General features: G+C 53.7%; 1 protein-coding gene across 1 annotated transcript in view; it reads right to left on the minus strand.

Moving 5' to 3' along the window:
• Window positions 1-4,223: 4,223 nt before the first annotated feature.
• NOS1 (nitric oxide synthase 1) overlaps window positions 4,224-26,719 on the minus strand; it is a 28,046-nt gene continuing 5,550 nt past the window's right edge. Inside the window, exons 2-28 of the mRNA XM_042829207.1 lie at window positions 25,501-25,633; window positions 21,544-21,681; window positions 21,258-21,403; window positions 20,822-20,984; window positions 20,023-20,114; window positions 19,715-19,856; window positions 19,255-19,394; window positions 18,717-18,891; window positions 18,440-18,541; window positions 17,363-17,557; window positions 16,451-16,536; window positions 14,406-14,550; window positions 14,217-14,321; window positions 13,778-13,836; window positions 11,835-11,951; window positions 11,552-11,726; window positions 10,793-10,931; window positions 9,726-9,804; window positions 9,061-9,254; window positions 8,298-8,467; window positions 7,850-8,060; window positions 7,084-7,171; window positions 6,685-6,806; window positions 6,211-6,359; window positions 5,725-5,919; window positions 5,176-5,294; window positions 4,224-4,305 (exon numbers count right to left, since the gene is read on the minus strand). Of these exons, the coding sequence (XP_042685141.1) occupies window positions 4,290-4,305; window positions 5,176-5,294; window positions 5,725-5,919; window positions 6,211-6,359; window positions 6,685-6,806; window positions 7,084-7,171; window positions 7,850-8,060; window positions 8,298-8,467; window positions 9,061-9,254; window positions 9,726-9,804; window positions 10,793-10,931; window positions 11,552-11,726; window positions 11,835-11,951; window positions 13,778-13,836; window positions 14,217-14,321; window positions 14,406-14,550; window positions 16,451-16,536; window positions 17,363-17,557; window positions 18,440-18,541; window positions 18,717-18,891; window positions 19,255-19,394; window positions 19,715-19,856; window positions 20,023-20,114; window positions 20,822-20,984; window positions 21,258-21,403; window positions 21,544-21,681; window positions 25,501-25,633 (3,595 nt within the window). The 3' untranslated portion in view covers window positions 4,224-4,289. The remainder of the gene's footprint in view (window positions 4,306-5,175; window positions 5,295-5,724; window positions 5,920-6,210; window positions 6,360-6,684; window positions 6,807-7,083; window positions 7,172-7,849; window positions 8,061-8,297; window positions 8,468-9,060; window positions 9,255-9,725; window positions 9,805-10,792; window positions 10,932-11,551; window positions 11,727-11,834; window positions 11,952-13,777; window positions 13,837-14,216; window positions 14,322-14,405; window positions 14,551-16,450; window positions 16,537-17,362; window positions 17,558-18,439; window positions 18,542-18,716; window positions 18,892-19,254; window positions 19,395-19,714; window positions 19,857-20,022; window positions 20,115-20,821; window positions 20,985-21,257; window positions 21,404-21,543; window positions 21,682-25,500; window positions 25,634-26,719) is intronic.

Raw genomic sequence — 26,719 nt, forward strand, 5'->3', positions numbered from 1 at the left:
GGGGGAGACACAGGAAGGATCTGCAGGGGGAGACACAGGAAGGATCTGCAGGGGGAGATGGTGCAGGGAGCCTGAGGTGAGAGGCATTGCATGGTAACAGCAAGAGAACCAGCAGAGCAATCCCATTTAGATTGGACACAGCTTCACGCGGCTGCTGTCTCTTCACATCTCCTTTTCTGCACGGGAGAAATCACGTTTGCTCAGGACACAACTGCAATTTTCCCAGACATACACAGACACATCTGAGTGTGGACGCAGTCCCCTGCTTGTCACTGAGAAGTTTAGGCACAGGACAGGGGCAGGGAGCATGGCTGCCCAGCCTGAAACTCTGTTTCCCTGGCCAATACGGATGCAACTGCCTTGATTCCTCCAGCACAATGATCTTAGGTCTACGCAGTGGTGATTGTGAAGTGTGTTGTCTTTGCAAGTCTGATCCTGATGAGAGAAGTCTCATTATTTTCCCGCTGTCTCTCATAGATAGCAGTAGAAAGAAGAACAGCAAACTCCTAAGCAGTCCTTCTGGGGAGATGAAACCTTTGAAGTCATCAACAACACAGGCAGCAGGTACCCTTGTGCTGAACGAACAGCTTATTTTCCCCTGCTAATGGACACAGCAGGTTGGGAAAACACAGAACCATTTCCCATGAATTTTCAAGTTGGTACATAACTTTCTGTGGAGATCTGAGAAACTTACAAATTAAAATCTCTGCAGAAAAAAAACAACCAAAAAAAACAAAACAAAAAAAAAAACAAAACCAACCCAAAACTCACTTGGTAGCATCTTGAAAATCCAATCTCCCATTTAGAAAAGATCCTCTTTGTGTTTAATCTCTGGGGAGCACAAAAGAGCTGAACTGCTGCAAAACAGGCAGTGGTGGAGGGCATCCTCCAGGACAGGGACTGGGGCACTGGGTTGGGCCAGGAGCCCATTGGGTCCTGTGCCCCCTTGCTGCAGGAGCTGCATGGGGCAGGGCAGCAAGCAGCCAGCAGTGACATCTGTGACCCGAGGGCCCAAAAGGCATGGCCCATCCTGGTGTGACACCCTGGGCAGCTCAGGGCACTGGTGTGCAGCACTCCCTGCTGTTTGTACATGATGGAGATACTGTGGCTGCACCCACGTGTCAGACACGTCACACTGAGATGAGCAGAGTCTAGACAACTGGTGGAAGAGCCACATCTGTGGAATGAATGATAAAGCAGATCCACAGGTTCATTTCTCCCCGCGCTGTGGGAGAAAATTGAAGTCGAAGGGGAGCGCGAAGCCTTCCCAGGTCAGAAGGACAAAGGGGGAGTGAAGACATCTGAGACTGACTCAACAAAATGCAATGAATCAAAGTTCCCCGTAGTTTGGCTTGTGAGAAGCCCTGCTGAGGGCAGAAGGAGCGGAGAGGCAGCTCGGAGTCCTGCAGGATGTGCAGCTCTGTGGACCTCTGTGGCAGAGCCAGGCAGGCCGGCTGCCCTTCAAGCAGCATTTCTCTTTGGAAGATTATGAAGGACTCACCTAACCATTGAGCTTCAGACAGCCAAAGCTGTCTGCCCCTTTGGAAGTCCCACTGAAGGCAAGGCGCCCTGTTCCCTCCTTTGTGCTTCCCAGTGCTTTCACTGGTATCTGCTGGAGCAGAAGATGGAGACGGCAGGCTTTGGGGCACAGGAAGAGCAAGCCAATTCATCTCAGTCACAGACTGCAACAGCAATAGGACTTCCAGATGGGAGATGTTAAAGCAGTACAGGCAGAAGGCAGGACTGGAAAAAACTAATTGCTAACAACGCAGGTTGAGCTGAAAAGAGGACGAAGACAAGGGCATTTCTTTGGGCACACCCTCCTTTTCAGATTGTGTCACCAGTTCTATTAAAAGTAGGAGCAGAGCACAGAGTCGAGAGCCATAATCAGCATCAAGGCAGGGATGTGATGTGAATTTGTTCTTTAGCTCTGTTTCTGCAGTGATGGGACGTGGGTTTAGGGCCAGGTTTGCTGTACGTACGCAAGTCTAGAGCCAGGGGTTTGGTTCCCATCAGCAGGACATCCCAGCAAAAAAGGGACCCAGCTCTCTCACCCCACTACCTGCCCTAGGATTGGGGCACAGGCCCTAAAGGAGGACCAGGGGCTGCACTTCATCCCATCCTGTCCAGCATTCACCTCCACATCCCCAAGTCCTCAGGCAGCGCCACGAACCCAGCCTTGTAACTGCCATCTTAACGAGCTCGGCTCTGGCCACACTGTGGCAGCATTCCTTCGCGTTTCATGCCCTGCAAAGTGCGCTGCTGGGACCAACAAAACTGAGACTGGGTCTCTGGTGCCCACCTGGCTCTTGAACTGGAGCTGCTTCAAGCACCCAGGGAGTTGAGGCTGCAGATGGTCCTAGCTACGACCGACCAAGCAGCAGGAAAGGGCAGCAGGCTGAGCGTATGGTAGCTGCACTGCCAGGGAGGCCAGCGTGCCTTGCACCACGGGCTGAGGGAGCAACAAGCCTCATGCAGCTCTTTTTGTTCCCACTTGGTCTTAGGGCAGCAAATCCGAGCCCTCTGAAAGCAAAGCTCTACTTTACAGCTCCTGAACAAGCCTTCTGCTGTCTCTAGAGCGGGTGCTTTGTTCTGTACAAGCTACAGTTCACAGTGCAGCACAGTGGGGACAGGAGGACAAGATCAGCTCCAACACTAGCCTCGTGTCTCTGCCTCCAGCAAGGGCCGCAACCACCCAGAGCCCCTCACCCTGCGCTGAAGGAGGACAAAACCTCCTGAGGGCGAGAAGGGGGGGGGTGAAGAAGAAGGACGCACAAGGTTGTGTTTGATTTACCTCTCTGACAGCTCTCCTCTGCTAAAGGGACCAATACCTTCCTGTGACACTGCTAACGGCTCGTTTGTGGGGCTGCAGTTTTGCAGCTGGGCTGAGGTGTGAGCGTGGCAGAGCCCAGAGTCACGCAGCAGCCTCGCAGCCCATCTCACCTCCAGGTCGACGAGTCGTCCCTGCAGAGACAGCTCTTGCTGCTGGCAGGTGGCACACAGCCTGCAAGAGGGGACAGGCTTGCCACCAGCAGTGTCTTTATTTGGCAGTCAGGTCACTCCATGCTGGCGCTCGCTGCTCCCGAAGCCATGAGTGGGGTTGGGATCTGCTGTCCCAGAACTGCTCACAACACTGCACTAAGGTGGAACTGGTGCTCTCCGTGCTTTCAGGAACTCTGTCAATACAGCCTCAGCAGGGACCAGGTGGTGGGAGCCTTTGTAGCCCTCCAAGTTCTGCTTTCCCACATGGAGGTGCTCCTGCACCCGGGGTTGGAGCTGCTTCTCTTCCCTCCTTGTGGCTTTCCAGTCTCACCTGGGAGAGGGTTCAAGCGTTCACATTGCAAAGCTCAAGGATGCAGCTGAATCTCTGCCCCCAGCATCACAGCTGCAGATTGCACATCTCCTGCAAAGCCTTTTGGAGGACAGCCTGGCAAAGCAGCACTCGTTGCTACAAGTTTCTCCCTAGCACAGACATCCTGTGTGTTCAGTGCTTGCTCTTCAGCAGGAAGACTTTCATGCCAGCGGAAGTGGGGACTGAGCAAAAGGGGAGACTTAGGGGAAATGGGGAGCAGAGAAGGAGGGAAACAGCGCAGAGTGCATTTAGGAGAAACTACAACACGTGAACTGCAGATGTCCTGCCTTCTGGCTCAATACAGATGCATTTGCACCCAGGCTGGGTGGGGATGAGCAAAGTTCACAGGCACAAGGACATGGCACACTGACTGCCCCCAGCCATGGGCTCGTGCCCAGGCCTGAACAAGCCCAAAAGAAAGCAAAGAAAACGCCAGGACTCAGCCAAGCCCCAAGCTTGGGGCTGAGGGAACGGCCCCCGGATCCCATGAAGCAGCAAGAGCCAGCCAGCACACAGCCCCTGCCACTCTGCTTGCCCCCAGAACACTAAAACGCAAATGGTCACAAAAATGGTAATTTCATGCAGCTGCAAAATGCCCTCATGAGAGGATGGAGAAACGAGAAGTTCTGTTAAGAGCCACTGCGAATTATAAAGCCATCGTACTTCAGTGGGGAGATCAGGGGAAGGGAAAGGGAATGAAAAGAAACCACCACAGGACAAGAGAGAGAGCAAGAGAAAGAGGAAGAAAAGGCAATAAAAATCATCATCATCATCATCATCATGACACAACAACAGGACAAGAGACAGAGCGCTTTCCATGGGCAGTTCCCCGGAAAAGGAGCCACTGTGTCCGTGAAATACAAAACCCAGTGCCCTCGGCAGGAGTGGGCAGCAGGTGCCGGGACTGGTTGGGCATCCTTTGGGGCGAAGGGTCCAGTTAGGAGCAGAAAACCCTGCAAGGGAAAGGGCAGAAAGGGCTCAGAGGAAGCAGCTGAGCACCCTGCTGGGTCATGTGGCCCTAATGCGGGATGAGTAGAGCTGATGTAGAGCAAAGCCGTTCCGGAGCTTTGTCCTCTGCTTCCAGGAAGGCAGGGTGGGATCCTCAGGGGTCTCTTTGGAAACAGGAGTACTGTGCTCTCCTGTGTACCTCCCCACAGGGCATCTGCAGTATGGCCAGGGAAAGGCAGTGATCTTCCCATAGGTCCCTCCAGAGGACTGCTTACTGTTGCAGATATGCACAGGGCTGTGGCAGCTGGGTGAGGTGGGCACTCGTTAACCCTCCCTACAGGTGGGAACTGGCGGCTCTCCTTACACAGTGCAGACCCTGGGCATTGGGGCAGAGTTCCTCCCAAGTACCACAGAAGTTGGGAAGCCAGAACTGCACGCCAGGACAAAAGCCAGGATGAGGAGTGAGATCCGTGCACATCCCTCATCCTAAATAAACCTGCTCACTAAGGGAAGAGTCCCTCAGCACAGAGCTGAGCGCATGGCAGGATGTGACAGAGCACAGATACCTCACGGCACCAATTTTGACTTCTTTTGCTTGTTTTCTCCAGAGTGGAAAGACAGAAAAGCCTCCAAATCTTTCCCAATCGGAGCTCCAACATGGGTACCCCCCAACATGGGTAGCAGCTGCCTGCATTCTCTCTGCTATCACAGAGAGATGGCCATGCAGCAGTCTCTGCGACACATGCAGAAGTGAAATGTCTTTTTCCAGCCATTCTTTAGGGCTAGAGATGTGCAGAAGTTAAACTTCCTTTCCCATCCCACAGCCTACACACTTGGGGACCAGAGCAAGGGTTAAAATAAACATGTCAACTCACTCATCCGTATCTTTTTTGCTCTCCTCGATGAATGCAATAGACTCAGATCTAAGGCGGTTAGTCACTTCGTACGTGCGCAGGGTGACTCCAAAAATATCCTCGTGGTACCGGCTGTCATCCTGAGAGTGAGGATGGGAGAGGAACAGGGGGGAAAGGGAAGGGTTTACAAATGGTCGGTGCTGCTATGTCACAGAAGGCTGCGGGGCTGTGGGCAGGTCCCCACTACGCACCAAGTGTTGTGGGGCCGGTGACAAGAGCTGAAGGGGCAGGGAGGGCAGAGGGGCAGAGACACAACCTTCCCAAGGTCATGCTCTATCGGGCAGCCCCGATGTGGGAGAGACAAGCAGGGGACCCGCAGCCTGTCCTTTTATCTTGCAGCGGTGACAGAGGGACAGCGGGCACCCAGTGTGGTGAATGGGCTCAGGAAGGTTGCCCTGAAGATCTCATGGGGAGGAGCTGCTCATCACCTCACTGCTTCCCCTTTGCAGGAAGAGGCACCAGGTGCAATGCCCGGAGCAGGATCTTGTGCAGGGCATGGACACCACTCACCCGCAGCTTGCTGATGAAAGCGCCTGCCTCCTCCACCGACAGCTGGCCCTGCTGCCTCACGATGCGCTGAACGGTCTTGAGGACGTCCCCAGCCATGGTGACATCCCCACAGACGTAGATGTGGCCTCCCTGCTCCTTCAGTGCTTTGTACACCGTTTGGGCCAGCTGCTCCTGTAACACGTCCTGCACGTATTTCTGCAGGAGGGGGGAGCAGAGTTAATTTCAGCTTCTCAGCCCCCTTCACCCACGTGCTCTGGGAGGCCCAGCTGCCTCCATTGCCTCTTGTGGAGAGCAAACAATGCCTTGCTGCACCCCTAAAAGAGGTAGATGGGTGAGTAGCAAAGCTTCATTTGGCACTTTTTTCTGCTGGTTCTGGATCGCCTTGCTGGCTGACACCGTCCTGCTGCCCTTGGCATGGGGTTGCAATGGGGAGGACGCGGTGTTGTGCTGAGGATCCCCACCCACAGCCCCAGCACCCACCAGCACCTTTGGTTTGTCCGGTTCCCGGGAGTAGGCTGTGTACAGCTCTCTGAAGACACCTTGGGTTTTGGCAAACAGCGTCTCCTCTTTGTAGATGTGATCGATCCTGGACTGCCGGCACCCAAACACCAGAACCATAGGACAGGGCTTCAGGCCTGGGGAGAGATGGGGGGAAGCCATCAGCCTGCAGACCACCAGCATCCCTTTCTGCAAACTGCATCACTGCCAGCCACCCCAGCAGCCCATGCGAGGAGCCCACCAGGGCCAAAATGCCCTTAAGAAAACAACAAACCAGCCCAACGCTACAGTACATAGAACCATAAAAACTTTGAGTTTTATAGGAAGATTGTTAGGGAGTTTGAGCTGCGTTCCAAGTCTGCAGCCCCTTTAAGGAGGTCTGGGCCAGCTCAGGGCCCCAACCAGCCCAGGATTATGAGTGCTGCTTGGGGTGAGGAGCAGGAGGAAGAAGTGTCAGCTCACCTTTGTGCTGGATTTCAAAGAGCCGCTGCTGCCAGAAGCTCCGGAATGGGGCAATGCCAGTGCCAGGGCCAATGAGGATGCAGGGCACCTGAGGGTCCTGGGGCAGGTGGAACCCAGGAGCCCTGCATGTGTTGAAGACATCAGTTAAAGCCAGGCATGATGCTTCCTGCCTTGCCTCTGCTAGCTGAGACATTGTTCAGAGAAGCAGGGATTGAAATCTCTAAAAGTGGCATTTTAGTGCAGAAGAGAACACCACCAGAGCAAGAGGGATCCATCTGTTCACAAAGCCAGCCCTGCTTTCTCTGCTTCCTTGGTGCTTTGCAAAGAAGGACCAGGGGGAAAGAGCTCCTTCTGCAAGGGTCTTGCCCCATCCTTCACCCCCTTCTCCCATCCACTCACCCTCTTACAAAGCAGGGCACAACCTCGTCACTCTGGATCCTATTGAGCCAGGAGGAGCAGACTCCGTGATGGATGGGGCCTTCTCCATCTAGGAGGAAGGAGAGGAAGGGCTGCACTTAGCACACCAGCCAGTACTGAAGTCTCTTTCCTTTCTGAAACTCTCCCTGCTACATTTCCTCCTGCACCCTACTGCCCGTCTGTATCTCTGATCTGCTATGTTTCCTCCCGCACACCTACTGTCTGTCAGCATCTCTGATCCATCTCCATGACTTTGGGAGGGGGTTGGCACTTGGATCCCAATCTCCCCCAGACCTGGATAGCTGGACTGTCATGATACCTTGGAAGCCCTCAGTTTTGTCCTTGGCAATCCAAAGTAAATGGCCAGCATATTCTCCCACGTTCTGTGGTGGCATCAATGGGCTCTACCCACGCACACCACAAACAGGGCTGCTGAGAGACATCATTGCTTCCACTGGTACCAAAATCTGGCTGTTAGTTGCTGCATGGACTTTGGTATGGGCAATGGAATAGTCCCACATGGAGTTACTGGTTGGTCTGGGCCAAGTCTTCCAGGCTGCCCTTAGGTGGATAGCCCTGCTCTGTGCTGTGTGACAGCAGTATCAAGGGCTGAAGGCATCTAACTGCTGCAACAGGTAGAAAGGCTTCTACATAACATCTCTCAATCAAAGCCCTTATGGATTTGCCCATGTGCTGATGTTTTTCCCCTGCCACCCCCTCCAAGCCCACCTCCTCTGTTCCCTGGTACCTCTAGTGCGGTAGGAGACCACGGCCACGGTGAGATGGACCTCTCCAGGGTACATCTCTGGGGAGGAGCTGATGGAGTAGTAGCGGGGCTGCAGCAGGGGCAGCTGTGTGAGCAGCAGTGTGGAGGGCATCTGCACCGAGGGGAATTCCTCCAGCACTTCCACCACCGTAGGGTTCTTGGACCACTTCCACTCCTCGTACTCCTGCAAGCCCTGCAGCCAGGTTGAGAGGGAGGGTGGGCTGCAGCATCGGCCTCTGTGTGCCCAGAAATTTATTTTGTCTGGAGCTGAAGGACTGGGCTACTAAACAGGCTGATGCTGAAGAGGAAGGTCTGCACCCTGGGGTGTCATTAATTAATTTTGGGACTGCCACGTGTAAAAATGAAGGAAGTCTGCTCCAGAAGTGAAACAACCCCTGTGAGCCCCTGCAACTGGGATTTGAGTTTTTACCTTGCTAAGGACCTGCAGACGTTTCTTCTCCTTGTCACTGGTGGCCAACAAAGCAAACTGCTGCAGCAGCAGCGGGGTGGGAGGGGTGGTGATGTCCAGATAGTATTTAAAAGCCTGGAAGATGGTGCATGGTGGGATGCGGTTCTCGTCTGTCCAGTTACTGATGACGCCTGCCAGGAGGGAATCCAGCACAACCATGGGTCAGCTGAGCTGCACGGGTCAGCAGAGCCAGATAAATCCTTGCTTTCGTTCCCCCCTGCTCAGCTCTGAGACAGTGAGTGATGAAGAGCCAGAAAGAAGTGTCAGAGATATCTTCGTGCTACAAGTGAGATGCTGTGCCGTGAGTACAAATACGGGATCTGATAGTGCAGCACCTTCAGCTTTGGTCACTCTGAGTGCGTGCTGTTTTCCATCTCCTCTCACACTGTGCATGGCAGTAGGGCACTGGGCTCGTTCCCAGAATATCTCAGAATATCTCTGCTTCTTCTATAAGAATGTTAGCACCTTTAATTGGTCTGGAGAACAAGGAAACCTCTTCTCTGTGGTCCCTGCTCAGCCTTCAAACCCTTTCTTTGCCCCATAAAGAAAGAAGGAGGAATGGCTCTGGGCAGCAGAAGATGGAAGGAGGTGTTCCCAATCCAGATAAATGCAATGAAATGGCAAAATTCCTCCTCGAGGCTACCCACCTCCTCGAGGAGCTACAGGGACCAACGTGGGGGATGAGTAGGGGGGAATCCACCTCCACCTCCAGGGATGTGCTTACCTAGAGCTGTGCTCCTCTCCTCCAGGAGCTCCACCTTCACCAGCTGGTTGGCCGGAGGAGCATCCTCAAGCCTGTCAATCAGGGCATTGACCAGCTCCTCGTGGTTCCCTGGAAAGACACCCAAGTGGTCCCCAGGCAGGTACTGCAGCTCCTGGTGGCCATTAGTGTGGAGACGCAGGAAAATGGTCGACCGACTGCAGAGAAAGGAGACAAAGCAGGATGGTGTTTGGGGGAGAACAACAAAGAGCTGCTGAGTGACATCCTTGACAGATGTGTTGCTGGGCACCATAGCAACTTGCCTTCATAGAATCATAGAATGACTGGGTTGGATGGGACACTAAAGATCACCCAACCCCAACCCCTGCCCTGGGATGATTGCTTCCACCAGCTCAGTCTGCCCAGGGCCCCATCCATGGCCTGGAGCACCACCAGGGTTGTGAGCACCCACAGCTCTGGTCAGTCTGTTCCATTCTCAGGCAGGAGACTACAAGGTGGCTGAAAGCAGGACATACCCTTTCTCAGGCTCACACGGCCATGATTTGCACAAATGTAGTGTCAACGGGACATCTGGGGTCAGGGATGCATGTAGCACCACATGTACAGGTGCTTGGGTGCCCTGTGAGCACATTTGGTTCCAGCAATCCTGGGATGCTCACGTTTCCTACCTGGACTTAGGGCTCTGCAGGTTTTGGCGTGTGATCAGCCGGGCTGCGTAGACACGCTTTTTGTGGATGCTGTACAGCCCTGCAGAGGAGAAGAGCCCATGAAAAGACACAGCAGAGAATCGGAGCCTTGGGGAGGAAGCAGCACGTGTCCCTTCTGCGGAGGACCAGGGAGGGCTCAGCCACCACCTGCACAAGGTGTGGGGACAGGACCTGGCTACCGGTGCCAGCAGCAAGGTGGCTGAATTGGGAAGCGCCAGGGCAGTGCGGCAGAGCATCAGCTGCAGGAGCCATGCTGAGGGGCCAGGTGTCGGTGGGCTGGCCCTGCCATTGCACCACAATGCTCGGATGAGCGGCATTTGGACAAGGCCAGCTTGGAAGGTTCCCAGCTTTCCAGCTCTGTGCTTCACAAAAAGGGGTCAGGAGGAGGGAGAGAAGCTCAGAGCTCAACATCCCTGTTGCAAAAACAGGCAAGGAACAACCAGAGGGGACTGAGGTCATCACAAATTCATCGTTGAGTGTTTGAGGGTGTCCTGGTTTCAGCTGAGACAGAGCTGAATTTCTTCGTAGTGTCTGGTATGATTCTATATTTTGGATTTAGGAGAAAGCAACATTGATAACACACTGATGTTGTAGCTGCTGCAGAGCAGGGCTGCACAGAGCCAAGGACGTTTCAGCTTCTCACACTGCCCTGCCAGCGAGGGGCTGGGGGGCAAAGAAGAAGCTGGGATGGGACAAAACTGGGACAGCTGACCCAAACTGGCCAAATTCCATATTCCGTACCATATGACATCATATGAAAAACTGTAATGAAGGGGAGTTGGCCAGGGGAGCAGCCACTGCTCAGGGACCGGCTGAGCATTGGTTGGCAGGTGGTGAGCAATTACTTTGTGCATCACTATGCCAGGCTAAACCACAACAGGTTGGGGAGAAAGCAAGACTGAAACAATGGGAATGTAACATAGGAAGGCAGGGAATGAGTAAAAAGATTTGGTCCTTTGCCCCCACTGCTCCCAGTACATCTCCCCCTCTGCCTGCCCCAGACCCCCTGGGTCACCCCATCTTTGCACCTTGTGTGAGCTCCGGGGCCTCAGCCACGTAGGTGAGACGGAACTTGCTCCTCTTCCAGCTCCGGTCATTGCTGATGAGGGAGTTGTTGGCCTTCTCGATGTTGACATCATCTCCCACGCAGAAGACATCGCACGCTGCCTACAGCACGCACCAGGCTCTCAGCAGCCCCCCTGCCTCCTGCAGTGCCCTACTGAGCCCCAAGAGCCCCTTGACCCACCCCGACCACAGATGACACATGGGGATGAAGGCCCTAGAGGTGTAGGGCTGTACCAGTGGCCATGAGCATAGAGTCATTTGAGTTGGAAGGGACCCTTAAAGGCCATCTGGTTCAACTTCTCTGCAATGAACAGGGACACCCACAGCTCCACCAGGATGTTCAGAGCCCTGACCAGCTTGACCTTGGGTGCCTGCAGGGATGGGCTGTCCACCACCTCTCTGGGCAACGTGTGCCAGTGCCTCACCACCCTGAGTGTAAAAAAAATTTCCCTTATATCCAGTCTAAATCTCCCCTTTTTTAGTTTGGAACCATTTCCCCTTGTCCCATTACAACAGACTCTGCTAAAGAGATCGGCATGAGTTGGGGCGCCCTCTCCACGAAACGTCTAAGTTTGGAGAATCTCAATAATGGTGGCCAGTGTCCCTCTTGGGCTTCCAAGTGTAGGGAAGGAGAGAAGGCTTCAATCCAGCTCTAACCATCGGCTGTGCAAGTACTGGCCCCGTGCACTTCACCTCACCGGAGCACCGGGGAGGCAGGTTACCTTGAAGACTTTCTTGGCCCAGGTGCGGAAGGACTCCTCCTGGCCACAGAGCTCGTCCCCCTCTCCCATGCGCAGGATCCGCTCCCCGCCCAGCTCCTCCAGCAAGGTATCCACTGCCCGTGCAAAGGCACAGAAGTGGGGGTATGCTCGTGAACCCAGCCCAAACACAGAGAACCTGCAGAGAGAGGACATGGCTGTGGCCGCAGCGTGGGGACAATGGCATCTACCCGCCCTGCTCCAGGGACATGCAGGACTCATCACCTTCCTTCCCCATTCTGTTTACCTGACATTAGCTAGGGGTCCTGTACTTTCAAAGTTGTCCCTGGAGTCAGGGCCATCACTTGAGGACTTCCGTGCATCCGAGTAGGAGGAGACACTGTTGAAACGGACCTTGTAGCTCCTGTAAAGAGCAGTGGCAGAGAGCGTTGCAGTGGTGACAGGTGAGACAAATCCCATTGCTTGAATAGGACTGGGCTCCAGAGGGGACAAAAGCAGAGCAGGCCGAAGCTTGATGCTCAATATTTCATGAGCAGGCAGTAGAGAAATACCTACCCTGCTAAGAGTGAGCCGGAGCACCCCATACAATGCATATCCTCAGCTAGAGCTACTCTTTGTCCAGGGAAGTGGTGGAGACGCCACCCCTGGAGGTGCTCAAGGATCATAGAATCACAGAATAGTGGAATCGCCGAGGTTGGAAAAGACCTCTAAGACCACCAAGTTCAACAGCTGACCCATCCCCATCATGCCCTTTAAGCCATGTCCCTCAGTGCTACACCTGCAAGTTTTTAGGGACATGGTTTGTGGACATGGACCAGCTGAACCATTGGACTTGGTGCTCTTAGAGGTCTTTTCCAACCTTATTGATTCCACAGTTCTATGGTTCTGTGCTCCATGGGGTCCTCTGGTCACCTCCCATGGGCTGACCCACGTGCTGGCCACCACATTCCCACCAGCCATGCTGAGCTGACAAAGCCTTGGCTTTACCTGCCCTTCCCTGCCTGTGCACAAGGTCAGGCACGTGCCTGAGCAAGTATTCTGAAGGTTTTTCCATTCATAGGAAGTGAAAAAAGGGGAGTGAGAGAGGAGGGGGAAGGGGAGCGCAGAAAAAAAATCTGACAACAGCAGAAGTATTTCTGAATTGAACCATCTTCAGAAATTGCTCTACACAAGAGTTTCTAAATATACTGCCTGAACAACGAAACAGTAGTGTGGGGATGAGTCACAGCAGACCTCCGGCGCCCGGCACGCCACGCGGAGGAGACAACCCCAAGGAAAATAGCGCTGGGTCGCAAAGCGCCGCTCCAGCTGTGCTCCACCACCGCCTGCTTTCTGCCCAGGCCTCTTCTGCCCTGCTCCTCGTGCTCACCTGTTTTGCTCCGGATGGATGGAGTCACTTTTCTGCCCTGGGTCTTGTCCCCATCTAGGGTTATGTGATGGTTTGGACAGGCATGAAGCCCCAGTTCCCCATCTGGGTGCAGGTATGGGCATGGCTCAGAGGGCCCTGATATCTGCTGGGAGCTCTCAGCATCCCCTGCATGGAGCTGGGAGCCCAAGGAGCTGCTTTCCCCACCCCTTCCCATAGAACCAGGCTGCCGCTGCCCCTGGATGCTCTCCTTGTCTGTCTTTCCTCATTGCAAAAGGTTTTTTCGTGCTTAACATCAGCATCTCCTGCCATCCGGAGCCATGACCTCTTGGCCCATTCTGGGGGGGGCATCAGGAGTAATTTATTCCTCTGCAGTCACCTTTCCCGTATGTGAAATCTGCCACCGTGCTGCATTTCTCTCTCCTGCAGATGAAATAGCTCTCACCTTTTAATCTGCCCTCATGGGTCACTGTTTGCAGGGCTCTGACCACTTCTGCTGTCAGATAACCCAGCCACAGGCTGTTCCGGCTCTCAGAACCTCCTGCCAGTCCCTTAAATTTCGTTTAGAGCTGACTGGGACAACCAACACTGGTCTCAGAAGCTGTCATCCTCCTGGAAGCTGCTTGGCTTGCTGCCTTCACCTAGCCCCATGCCGCACCAACCCAGCCCTAAAGAGAGATTTCCTAGACCCCAACCACAAGCTGGAACCTGCAAGCACGATGACCCTGTGCTCTGTCCTCCCTGCTACCTTCCCCTGCTCCTTCCCATTTCTCCAGGCACGTCCAATGCCCTGGACTGATTTCCCGCTCTGTTCTAGGAGGAGGCAAATGGAGGGAGAAGAGAGGGTTTTGAGGTGATCTTACTTTCTCTCCTCCAGGTTGGAGTTGGGATTCTTCATCTCCATGAGCGCACAGCCAAATTTCTACAGAGAAGACAGAGGAAAAAGACCATCAACTTTTTTCAGTCCCTGTGCAGGACACAAAGCAGCAACCACAAAGCAATGGACTGCATCCTCACTCTCTGCCTGCCATTCCAAGCAGGTGTACTGCTGTTGTATGGGATGTATGAGGTCATGGCACCCTGGCAAATGGGCTGGCGGCAGTTACAGTGGCATCAGTTGTATGGGATGAATTTAACAAGGCTGCATCTCACTGAGGAATGCACAGTTTTGGAGGGGACATAGGCACAGAACTACTACTGCACTGCACCCAGAGCTTTTGAGGGCTGCCTGAGGTCAGGATGAGCTCACAGGATGGGACCCTGCCCATGTCCTCCTGGATTTCCAGACTTGCACTATACTACCTCTCCATTTTCAGGTGGGTCTCCATTGCCAAAGGTGCTTGTGACCACCAGGACCATGGTTTCATGCTCTAGGTGCACGATGTCATACTCGTCCATGGACATCACCTGAGAGCAACAGAGCTGTTAGCAGGAGCTCCAAAGCCGCTGTGATTGCACCCACCACCCCCTGGGCCAGGGGCTGGCACTCACCTTGGCGTCGAACGCATGCTTGAAGATTTCACACAGGGTTTTTGCGTAGACCTGTGACTTCCCCGTCTCTGTGGCATACAGGATGGTTGCTTTGACCCTCTTGGCCATGGCTTGTCCCATCAGCTTGGCTGAGAACTTCACAGCTCTGAGAAGCAAGAATAAATCCTGGTGAGGGAGCTTGCTGCCTTGTCGGCACCTCTAGCCCAAGCTGTTCACACCACGTTATTTCTTACTAACGAGCAACCTGCCTTAAGAAACACAGCAACACTTTGTTGTTGTTCTGTGCCAAGTGGGAGCTATGGAAGAGCCTTCATCTTGGGGGGCTTTGAGCAATGATCTGGAGCATTGGGATGGGCAATGCTAGCTGAAGGATGGAGGGGCTTTTTGTGAGGGATGGAGAAGCAGAAGATTCAGGGGCAGCAGTAGGAAGATAACCTCAAAGGGAACAGCTGGAGAGCAAGCAGCGCCTAAGATATGGAGGAGCATCTTCACATGTCTCTAAATCCCACCTGGCTGGGGGATGTGCCCTTGCCCAGCAGAAGCACCCGAGCTCCACACAGCCCCCAGCCATGGAGATGGTCAGAGCTGTCTGCAGTCCCTTTGCTTTGTGTTCCAGCAATGCCATGACCTCAGTGGAGCAGCCCTCTGAGGCCACACACTTGTCCCTGTGTTGGCAGAGCTGTGTCTCGCCAGCTGCCTTCTGTGGCTGCATCGTGACTGGGTACATTTGCTCTGGTTTTGCCTGTGGGCTCAGCTCTGACAGAAGGACAGAGGGGCTGGAGAGGTCACGGCATTGCCAGTCCTGGTGGGGAGATGCAGCACTAAGAACACTGGCTCCAAGTTTCTGCATTACAGGGGCAGGGAGAACGCCATGGGAAAATTGTGGGGCTGCAGACTGGGGCACTGAGCTCGGTGTGTTATTGTAGGGCCACTCATAATCACTGAGTTTGGGTGGTGGGGCTGGGGCTGCTGTTTGTTCAACCACTTAGCTCCAATCCAGGCAGTATTAATGGTGAATTGCAAAGATAATTCTTTCTCACCCTGTCCTCTCCCCCGCATTGGGAACAATGGAGAAGATTTTTTTTTAAATTACCTGCCACGCTTACATTTTTATAAAATCATTTATCAGCGGTACACACACGCATAAAAGCTTTGCTTCTCCTGACTCAATGGCTCAATTAATCTCCTGCTCTCCCGGCAGCCCCGGGCTGCAGCCCAGGCCCAGGCACCAGTGTCAGCCCCAGGAGTGCATTCATCAGCTGCTGATCATGGTTATGGATGCGCCTTGGAGAGCAGCTCCCGGGAGGCAACAGCTGAAGAGTGGGAGCAAACCGACAGTGGAGGCAAGGCAAAGCGAGGGGTGGGGAGAACAACATGAGGCCACCTGGCAGCCTGGCCACGGGCACCGGGGCAGCACCAGCCTTGCTGGCCCCCGGGGTAGCATTTGGACCAGGATCAGCCAAGGCGTCCAAATGGTGCTTCATCACAACACCCCCGCTGGGAGCCTTGGCAGGGGACAGGGACTTGTGTGACCCGTTGCTGGGGGTCAGCCAGCCGTGGAGGGCAAATCTCAGCTTGGCCCTGAGCCGTTGCTGCCTGCAGGAAGGCTCTTCAGGAATAGGAAGCCCTCTTGCGCTGCTCCTTGCAATGGGGACATTCAGAGTTTTGGACTTGTGCTGGAGACAAGTGCTCCTTGAGTAATTAGTAGTGGGAGAAATACAGACACAAATGGCAGCTCATTTGTGTCTGCATGGCCCAGAGAGGCTGAGAAAGGAGGAGCAGGTAATAGACTCCCAGGACATGCTAAAGCCATTCCTGAGCACTGAAGAACGCCTGTACTTGCAGGGTGAACCAGCTTGGGAAGAGCCTGCATGGAACACCCAATATTCCCTTGGCCACACCTTCTGAAGGTCTATATGGATTCTCGAAGGGCTCCTGCTTCTCCAAACATCCCCCTTCAGCAGCCTGGACCTGAACTGCCAGCCCCTCAGCTTGCTACCCCAAAGCAGAACCGGCGCCAGGCACTCACTGCCTGCTGTACTTACTTTGCCAACTTCTTAAAGCCAATGGCCCTCTTCTTGGTAGGTGTCCCATTGACTCCCTTCCAGATGTGGGTGTTCCAGGGGTCGGGCTAGGAGGGAGAAAGAGCAGCAGCTGTGGGCAGTGCTCAGAGCTTGGAGAGGTGCTGTACCCACTGCACTGAGCACTGAGTTCCTCCAGTTGGAAATGGGAGGACCAGCTGGCCTGTTAACCAGCTTTATCACTTGTACAGCTCCCCAGAGACATCAGGGCACAGAAAATTACAGTTTAATAAAACCTCGGTGGCTCCTGACAGCATCTGGCCAAGTGCCCTCCCACCTCTGGGACAAGCAGTAACCAACCACAAGGACAGAGCAGGCAGGGCCAGGAGGGGAGAAGCAATGTGAACACGTCCTTCCCCTTCCCAGCCCACAGGTTTCTTTTTCTAAGAGGCCCTCTGGGAAGGGGAGGCAGCTGAAGCAAGGAACAAGAGCACAGAAGCTAATTCAGTGCCCTCGCAGGCGGCTGTCTGTAATCAGGGCCAGGAATCATCGGAGTTCCTGGTGGATTGCTTACAGAAATGAACAGCCTGCTCCTGTTTTCTGATTGTTCCTTGAGGGCTCTTGACTAAAGGTCACATTGTGTGAAAGCCAGCAAAGCAGAGATGGTTGGCTAATGAGGGAGCATTTGCTTAGGGCCCTTTTTTCCCATGGTCTGAAGTGTTAAATACTCCAGCAGCAGCACTGCAAGCTGCTGCTCAGCCTGCTGAGACCTCAGGCAAACGGGAGGTCATTTCAACTCATTCATGGGCTTTGCTGCTTGCACGGACAACTTGGTGAGGGGACTGGGTGGGATCTCTCTCCTTCCTGCGTCCCCCAGTTTCCGTGCCCTGGCTCCCACCCTACTCCTGGTTATTCCTTTGGGTACACAGAAGGTACCTGGTATTCAAAGGAGGGTGTGAGGCGGTAGTTGAGCATCTCCTGGTGGAAAACTGGGGTGATGCTGCCAGACATGGGTGGCACGATCCACACCCAGTCAGCAGGACAGCCCCCACGGCAGCGGTACTCGTTCTCCATGTGCTTGATGAAGGACTCGGTGGCCGAGTGGTGGTCCACAATGGTCACTTTGTCACTCTGATGGGGGAGTAAAAGCAGAGCAGACAACCACAGGTTAATGTTACCCAAAGGGTGGGAGCCAAATGAAGCCATTCCCAGCAAAAGGACTCAGGCCAAGGAGCGGAGCTTGGGGTGTGCATCAGGTGTTCCATGCAGTGGATGGAAATGCTACCAGTGATCAACGCTAGCAATGACTGAGCAGAAGTTCAAAGCTGAAGGATGTTCATTTTGGCTTCTGAAGTCATTTTTTTCTAAGGTGAATCCAGGAGCCATCCAGAAAGGCTCACTGCCATGGTTCTGCAGGACAGTGGGGGTGACTGCTAACCCTGCTCTTCCCAATGAGCGCAGACACCAGGCAATCCTGCCCTCATCCCTTATAAGCAGCCATGCTAGGGGACAGATGCTCCTCCTCTTATTTGATATAGACTGTGCAAGAACCAACATGGGAAAAATAGGCTGGAGCATCACCCTGCACCCCAGAGAGCTCTCAGAACTGCTGGCACAGCTCTGACCCAGCTCCAGGAGGGGCTCCCACTCTCTGCAGTTGAGTGTCCAAGGACCAGTTTTGCTACTCAACCTTCAAGTGCAAGTGTGGGGGAATCTGGACCTAATTTTGCCTCACCAGCAGGACAGAAGGGATGAATGTTGCCCTTCGGGGCCCTCCCTCTGCATAAGCAAAGCTCAGGTGCTGGTAGTGCTCTTTCCAACATCCAGGGCAGAGAGATTATTAAATTTCACCGCAGGCTCCTGGAACAGCTCAAAATGAGGAAGGCACAGCATAGTTTCAGATGAGTTTTATCAACTGCTGCTGTCCTTGTGCAGGACTCTCCGTAATGTCCCACCTCACCCCTGCATCCCTGCAGGCCAGCCCAGGCCTGTCAAACACTGCTGTGCCCCCACCTGGAAGCTGTACAACACAGCGATGTTGATCTCCACCAGGGCCTGATCCTTCCACAGCGAGGAGGTTTTCCTCATGTCCAGGTTCATTTTCTTGGCCACTTGCTGCAAAAAAAAGCATGACAGGAGGTGAGCCAAGGAGCGAGGATCTCTGCTTGGGGACAAGGACCCAGAGAGGAAGAACCCAACTGCTGTCTGCAAGGGATGCTCGGGCGCACTGTCCCCGTGCCCCAGTGACCTCACACCCAGAAGCATCTGTTCTGTAGGAGGAGGGGATTACCTCCAGGATGTTGTAGCGGGAGTTGTCGCAGTAATCCCGGACCCCGATCTCTGTGCCCATGTACCAGCCGCTGAAGGGGCAGGCGGAGAACTCCAAGCCACCGATCTCAAGGAGCATGTTGGACACTGCAGGCAGACCGTACCACTTCAGGCCCAGGTCCTTGAACCACTCGAACCTGCCAGGATGCGACAGGGTCAGGCAATCAGCAACATTCGGCTGGGGAATCAAGGAGGTGGCTTTGGTAGCAACCACTGGGCTAAAGGATGCATTTCCTGGAGAAGGTGTCTACCGTATGGAAGACATTAGGACTGTTACACAGTGAAGTGAGTTCTGGGTGACTTCAAGCAAAGAGAAACCAGCCCTGAGGCAAGAACACAAGTTGCTTTCTGTCTCCAGGTCACCTCCATCTGGGAGGAAGGAAGATCTGGAAGCGGGAGTAGTCAAGCACCCAAGCCACGGCAAGGAGATGCAAGGATGCAAGCCAAGCACAGGAGATAGTTAGTGGTGAAACCAGAAAAGCTGAGCCCCTTTAACTTACTTGGGGTGCCGGATGGGCACTTCCAGCACGAGCTCTGGGGGGATTTCAAAGAGCTCTGGGTCGTTGCCGTTGGCTTGGAGAAGCAGAGGCAGAATATCGAAACGGCCATACGGTGCCTTCCACCCCTGCTGAATGCAGATCTACGACCAAAACAAAGAGGGTCAGAAATTCCTGCATGCCATCTGCCTTTTGGGTGCAGTGAGCAGGGATTCAACCCTTAGGGTTGAGCACTGATGTCCATCCAAGTGAGCTATGCCACGGGTTTGCCTATCACAACCACCCATACCTGGGAACGTTTTTATTCCTGGAAAAATACTAGAGGAGGACACACCAAGCACCAGAGGGGGTTTAATGCACACTGCAGACCCAGAACCTTCCTGGGATGGCCAGAGCCGCTGTGTGTCTCCAGCAGCCCCCTGGTGCCCCACGTGGAGGATCTGGTGCCCCATGGCACTGGTACCTCTGTCAGCTCCACGTTGGCAGGGTCCCCCAGGATGGTGCCGTCGGGCTGCTTGTAGCCGGCGTAGCGGATGAGCTGTGCGTTCCAGATGCGAAAGTCGTGCTTGCTGTCCGTCCGCTGTGGGAAGATGGTGATTGCAGATCTGTGAGGAAGAGGCAGCACTCGTGAGCACCAAGGAGATTGCACGGTACAGCATGGGGAGCATCATCAGTTCCCCAACACCGGGTCACGCTCATGCTCCCCTGGAGCTGTAGCTCTCCAGGTACGCATCCCAACGCAGAAACCATGGTGACCCAGTGGTGGCTCACCTGAGGTTCCCTTTGTTGGTGGCATATTTGATGTGATTGCAGATATAATTGAACATCCCATGGGCTGTGGTGCAGTCTCGAGCATCAAACACCTGAAAGAGTGCAAGCAATAGTGGTGGTGGTACAGGATGCATGCTGAGCTCCTAGGGCAGAGTCAGGCAGAAGGAAACAGTACAGGGAAGACCCTGGAGGCCACTTTGATATCTTAGGCAGCTAGAGCTCCATAATTATGTGACCCCCCACCCCCTTTATGACAGCTGGACATCTGATCCAGATGCTCCTGCTTTGGAGAGGAGATTCATCTCCTGCTCAGGCAAAAGCTTCCTCTGTGCAGTGCTCTCAGCCCAGCTCATCCTCTTGCAGATCTGGTTTCTGTTCTTTCTTGTAGATCATGACTCAAGGCTGAAATTGAGAGGTCTGAGGGGCACTGAGGGAGTGAGGAAAACAGAACAGAGGTTCATCACTAGACTTGAAGCCAACATCGTACAGAAATGGATCCCCAAGGTTCAGAAATGCTAAAAAAAAAACAGCTGAAGGCTAAGCTGCTGCTGAGCCTCAAAAACATCTGATCTATGCTTCGGGTTTCAAAGCAGCCCACCAGCTCCCTGGCACCAGATTCCACTGGAGATCACTAACTCAGATCCTACTCTGGCTTCCAGGTAGTCTAAATGGCATGAAGCCAAATATCTCTGCCACGGCACCTCTGTACCATAGGTGCACTTCTCCGGAGCACCAGCTTCCAGTCGCCTCTCCAAAACCCCAGTAAATCCTTTGCAGGCTGTGCTGCTGTGGTGCTCACCTGCAGCTTGGACCACTGAATCCTGCCCACACAGCGGGCTGCATTCCTCCAGGCATGCTTTGCACCATAGATCAGCTCTGTGTCCCGCAGCTGGTAGGTGTCGGTGGCTTCAATCTCCTTGGTCACCTCCTCCAGCCTCTCCATGTGGGCCTTGGAGCCAGATCTGTGTGGGCAGGGAGTGGAGGAGATGGCATTCACCAGCCTGGTTGGAGGGCAGAGTCCTGCTGCTCTCCTCTTGGGAGCACGTATATGCACACGAGTGCTTTCAGATAAAAGGTGGCCAGATGCAAATGGAAGAGGTCAGTCCTCTGTGTGGAAGCACACAGTAAGTGCTACGAATGCAACTCCATGAAGAAACAGCTGCACCATGGTCTTTGTGCTGACTTGCAAGTGTGAAAGGTCAGCATGAGCAGCCCCTCCTCTGGCCAGCACTTACCTCTTAATGGAGGAGTAGTACTGATCAATGAAGTCCTTAGCCAGGAGGAGCACCTCCTCTTTTGGCCTGGTGTCTTCTGATTTGCGGACGTGCTGGCTGGGGGTCATCACAGAGCCCATGCAGATCTGCTCAGTGCATGCGGTGGTCTGGCAGGACAAAAGGAGGCAAGCATGGTTACATCCAGCTCTGTATCTCCAAGCAAAAAAAAAGCCATCTTAGGAGCACTGTGATCCACTCATCTATGCTCAGACAGCTTTTGGGCAGTGTCTAAAAGTACCCTACTCACCATGGCTGTCTTGAGATGCAGAGTGTCGTGGAGCACGGAGCCCGTCTCCCAGTTCTTGATCTTGACGAACCGCGGGCATTTGGAGGGGCTGCCGTTTGCTGCGCTCTTCGTTGGGGACTGCCGCCCCGATGGTGCTGGCTGGGCAATGGAGAAGAACAAGCACAGGTTAATGTTCATCAGTGGGATACAAGGAAAAGCCACGACAACAAGCAGTGTCTCTTGTTAGTGGATGCCTGCGCTTAAATCTCAGTGATGGTGCAGTGAGAAAAGGTGGATGATCCAAATATTTGGCAGCATTTGAGAATCTGCAATGGAGCAACTAACTCTCAGTGCAATTGAGAATTCATCTCTGCTCACCAGACAGCCAGACCTGTAGGAGGAGAGTCAAAAAAACAGAAGTGACTGAGATGAACACTGTGTTCAAGTTTCCCAGTGGAGGACATACCTCTGTGAAGTGTACAAGATGTATCTTCTTAAGGAGCATCACCTGCTCAGGTTCTGCACGTGCCAAGCTCAGCCTCACAGATATGCGCCCTCTGAGACAGAGCTAACAGCCTCTGAGCAAGCCAGAGAGATATCTGCTTTGATATCAGCACAGGAAGAACGCAGAAATAAGGATGGATACATTATGCAAGTGGGAGGGCTGCTGAATTATGCATGGTTGGATTACTTCAGTGTCAGCTCTGGATCTCCAGCCCACCTCAGTGCTCTGCGTCAGGGCGCACTCACACGGCACGTCCTCAATTGCATGCCAACGTAAGGAAGGGGCTTAGCCAGCAGTGAGCTTTGGCTGCACTTTCTGCTTGCTAGCACTTGTGTTTGTGTGTGCTTTCAGGTCTCATGTGCAGTACTTGTGATGCGAGCTCTGCTCCCCCAAGAACTTGGAAACTTGAAGAGCAGCCCGTGTCTGCTGGGGTATCATGGCAGGGAGATCCACAGCGGTCCTGGGAAATAGAGACACTTCTTTTGGGAATCACATCTCAAATTCCAGTGTGCTTCAATGACTGCTGATGGAGGTTTCAAGGGAAAACCTGAGCCCACAGCAGGGCCAAATCCTGCTTGGATTTAGTGCCACTTGAAAGCTTGCATCCCTGCAGAACAGGTCTGTGGGCTGGATTCTGATGTAACCTTCTTCTGTGAACTCTGTAGTTTGTTTCTTTTTCTAATCCATCCAGAAAGGTTTGCTTGTTTTAAGTGTAGAGGTGGCTCTGCCTTCAGATTTTCACTCCTTGTTGGTGGTTCTGTAGTGAAGCATAGCTCTGGGCTCTTGCCATGATCATGGCTCATGGAGCAGCAGCAGTAAATCCAATGTTACAGCCCTGGTCCCCAAAGGACCAGGATAAGAACAGCCAGCACACAGTGGAGGAATCTCTTATTTCAGAACAAGCTGCTCTGCTGATGAGCAGACCCAGGAGGAAAGCAGGGGGAAAGCAGAAGGATGACAACAATGCTGTTGTACCCAAGAGCACACCATGAACCCAGGTGTAAGACTGAGCCCAACCTTGGATCAAGAAAGCACACAGTCCAAGCTGGTGGATATTGGCTGCCTAACAAATATTCTGTTCTATTCTATTTTATTCTGTTCTATTCCATTCCACTCTACTCCACTCTTCCCAATTCTACTCTAATTTATCCTATTCTGTCTTAAATCTCTCTCAAAACAGCTCCCTTTTGTTGTTGTCTTTCCCCTGCAGATACCTGCAAGGTTTGCATCCTTGCTGAAAGTGGGCCTCAGTCCCAGGGTGTGCTGAAGCCCCAGGCAGTGGGGGTACCACACCTCCAACCATGGCACAGAGCACTGAAGAGTGAGCAGCACCCAGAAGGACCGGGGAAGGACTTCATGCCTTCCCTGCGCGGCACTGCTGGAGCCAAATATTACCCCAGCTTCTGCCAGCCAGGCTGTGCGTGATGCTGTCATGTTTTAATTAGGCAGCTGTGATATCAGTGACTCAGGAGGGGCGGTGAGGCACGCGTCGCAGCATACATTATGCAGCACCTTCCATGGGCAGCCTGGGCACTGACAGGGGGTGCAGCTCACAGGCTGTCTGCAGCTCTTAAGAACTGAAGGAACACACTGGGTGCTGCCTGGGGAGAGTGGGGCTGGGGCATTTCCTCCTAGCCTGCATCAGCTCCACTGGCTGAAAATGTGCTCTTTGTTGTTATGGAGCTGTAAATCATCCTCACAGGCACGGAGCTGGTGCAGGTCCCTTCCTTTGCAGCCTGTGCGTGCGTCCCCTGTGCCATCTTGGGGCTCCAGCAATTCAATCTGCATGGCTGCAGCACAGCACTCCTGCTGGAGTCAGTGCATCTCCCTAGGGCCTAGGGCTCTTGGGAAACAAGCACAGCACACGTTGTGGTTTTGCAAGAAAACCCAAAGTTCAGACCCGGAGAAGGGATGGATGCCCAGCTGCCTTTCAGCACCTTATTACAAGCATCAGTGAACACTGCCCACCTGGCTGAGCAGCTCCAACAAATCCTGCCTTAAAGCTCTTAGGCATAGCTGGGGTTTGGCTTGATGTGAGAAGTTCAGCAACGTTCCCACTGCCCCTTCTGGCAGCAAGAAGCAGCCCTGCCTCCATAACAGTGCTGGGATGAGAGGGATCAAAAAGAGCACTGCACATTGAGCGGGAGGGAAAATAAAGAGTTTAACAGCAGCTTAAGTCTGGGGATTTTGGCAGCCTGAACATGGAGAGGAATTAAGCTCTGAACACAGAAGGTTATAAAGTGCTTATAGTAAGAGACACATCCACGCATGGAGCTTAGAGAAGGAGGCAGAGTGGTTGTGGTTTCCAGAAAGGGAGCACAGCAGTGACCTGTCCCTGGGAGCTGAAACTGAGACCTGCATACTGAGCATAGGGGACACCAGGGCTCCCATGGACATCCATCCATCCATCCATCCATCCATCCATCCATCCATCCATCCATCCGAGGGACACCGGGGCAGAACACAGGGTGGCGATGGGGAGTGGGTTGAGTGTTAGTGAGAGGTTCTGCATGGTGGGCATGGCACAGCTCCCCAGGGCAGTGGGCACAGCCCTGAGCTGCCGGAGCTCAGGGAGCACTGGGACACCACTCTCAGTCACAGGGTTGGGTTTGGGTTGTTGCAGATGAGGCCAGGAGCTGGATTCAGTAATCCTTGTGGGTCCCTTCCAGCTCAGGATGTTTTCTGGTTCTATGGTATAATCCTATGAGCATTGCATGGCAGCTCGTTGGAGGTAGGAAGAGGCACCAGAGGAATTTGCTGAGGGCGCTCCTGAGCTGAAGGAATGCTGATTTTCTCAGAAATCTTCATGTGACCATGAAATCACTTTGTTTCCCTCCCTTGGAGAACACAATGTCATCCTGACAGGGAGAGGGCAGGCAAGAACACACAATCCCTGGATCGGTCCCCATGTCCTGACCCACGGCTGGTTAATCCCAGCGGGACACTCACTTGACCACGCAGGCTGTGCCATGCTCACGCACATCACGTTGTCCCTGGGGTAATTCTGCCTCTCCCTGGCTTTGCTACAAGTGGGAGTTAATCCATTTCTGGCAAGGGAGCCTGAGAATTTATGTCCGTGCAGCGTCAGGAGATGAAAAGGTGCGGTACAACACATTATCTGAAGTGCTGTGTTGAATTGCTGTCATATAAATCAGAATGACCTTAACAATGAGGCTCAACATTTTAGCTATGAAAGGGACAACGGTCCCAAAGGAGGTTTGGGAGACATGTCCTGGCCATGCTCCCATTGCACCGTGGCTCTATGGATGAGGGGCACCTTTCCCCTGCCCAAGCTACGGGGAATTTGGCTGCTGGACCACATGGGCTCAGTACACTGTCAGCTCTCAGGACCAAAGATCCTCAGGACAACCCAAACAGTCCCTGAAGGCCATGCATGGGGTGAGAGCCCGCCAGAAGGGTCCCTGCTCCACCACCCCTCCCCACCCAAAGCAGCACAAGAGGCGGGTGCTTACCTGCTCTGCCTCGGAGTAGGGGTTGTTGAGGACCACAGGCGCATTGCTCTTCCCCCACAGGTCACCAAAGACACGGTCGTTCTCCATCTGAGCTGGGAAGGCTGTCTGCAACTTGTTCTCCCCTTCCCTGAAACTGGAGGGTTAAAACCAGTGGGGTGAGCAGGCTGGGGATGGACAGCAGTGTCTGGGCTGTGATTGCTCCAGGTTCTGATGGAACAATTTCATATAGGAGCCAAAACTCACAAGTTGTGCTGAGGGAGTGGCTCTGTCTTGGCCAAGAAGATGAATCACCTCTGCGAGGTAAACCAAAGCACAACTGCAGGAGACCTGCACCCTGCTTGGTGCTCTGCAGCGTGCCCATACAGCCCCAATGGGGTTATGTGAGAAGCTTCCCAAAAATAAGCAAGAGAGCAAACAAAGCGTTTGGGGAAGGAGAGTCGTGCACATTTCTAGCTACAAAGCCTTGCAGCAAAATCAGATGTGTTTGCAGACAGCGGTTGGTGTTGATGAGTGGAGGGAAAGAAAAAATCCAAGGAAAAGTCGGTGCTCCCAGGAGGGAGAGGCAGCGCTCTCTCCTCTTCCTGACCTTTACAGATGCTGCAAATGCTGGCGGGTGCGAGTGGCTGTACCTGGGTGGATCTGTGCAAGCAAATAGGCAGCCCGCCTACATCTGTACATCTGTAAGTCTGGGGACAGGGACGTCCCCGGTACTGCTGCCCCTGTCTGCACAACACGGCTGATGGAGCTCGCTGCACCATGTCTGCCTGCGTGCTTTGTCTGGGGACCATCTGCAGGGCGTTTGTGAGGCTGCTAAATGCCATCCAACCAGCGGATGGAAAACCACCACCATACGAACCCATGTAAAAGAGAAAAACAAACAGAGTCTGGGAGATGTGAGACCCAGAGTGCGCGGGCTGCATTGCCCACGAAGCACCGACAGCCTCAGTGATGCCACACTTGGGCAGGAGCTTCTCAGCTCCATAGTTTGTGCTGCACGTGGCCACGGATGGGTCCAGCGCAGCGTGGTGCTGCTTTGCCCTTCCTCAACAACCCGACTTGCAGTGAGCTCTGGCAGTAGTAGCGCTCCCACTGTCAGTCCTTAAAAAGCTTCCAGATGTCTCTAAAGTCCATAACGAGCCTTCCCATTAACAACAGCAGGCTCTGGCACCGACCGAAGCAGGACGTGGTGCTCAGGACATGATTCACACCAGCACGGTGC

This window comes from Centrocercus urophasianus, unplaced genomic scaffold, assembly GCF_019232065.1.
Source record: "Centrocercus urophasianus isolate 14NV4802_14NV808 unplaced genomic scaffold, USGS_Curo_1.0 seq_30, whole genome shotgun sequence".
NCBI lineage: Eukaryota > Metazoa > Chordata > Aves > Galliformes > Phasianidae > Centrocercus > Centrocercus urophasianus.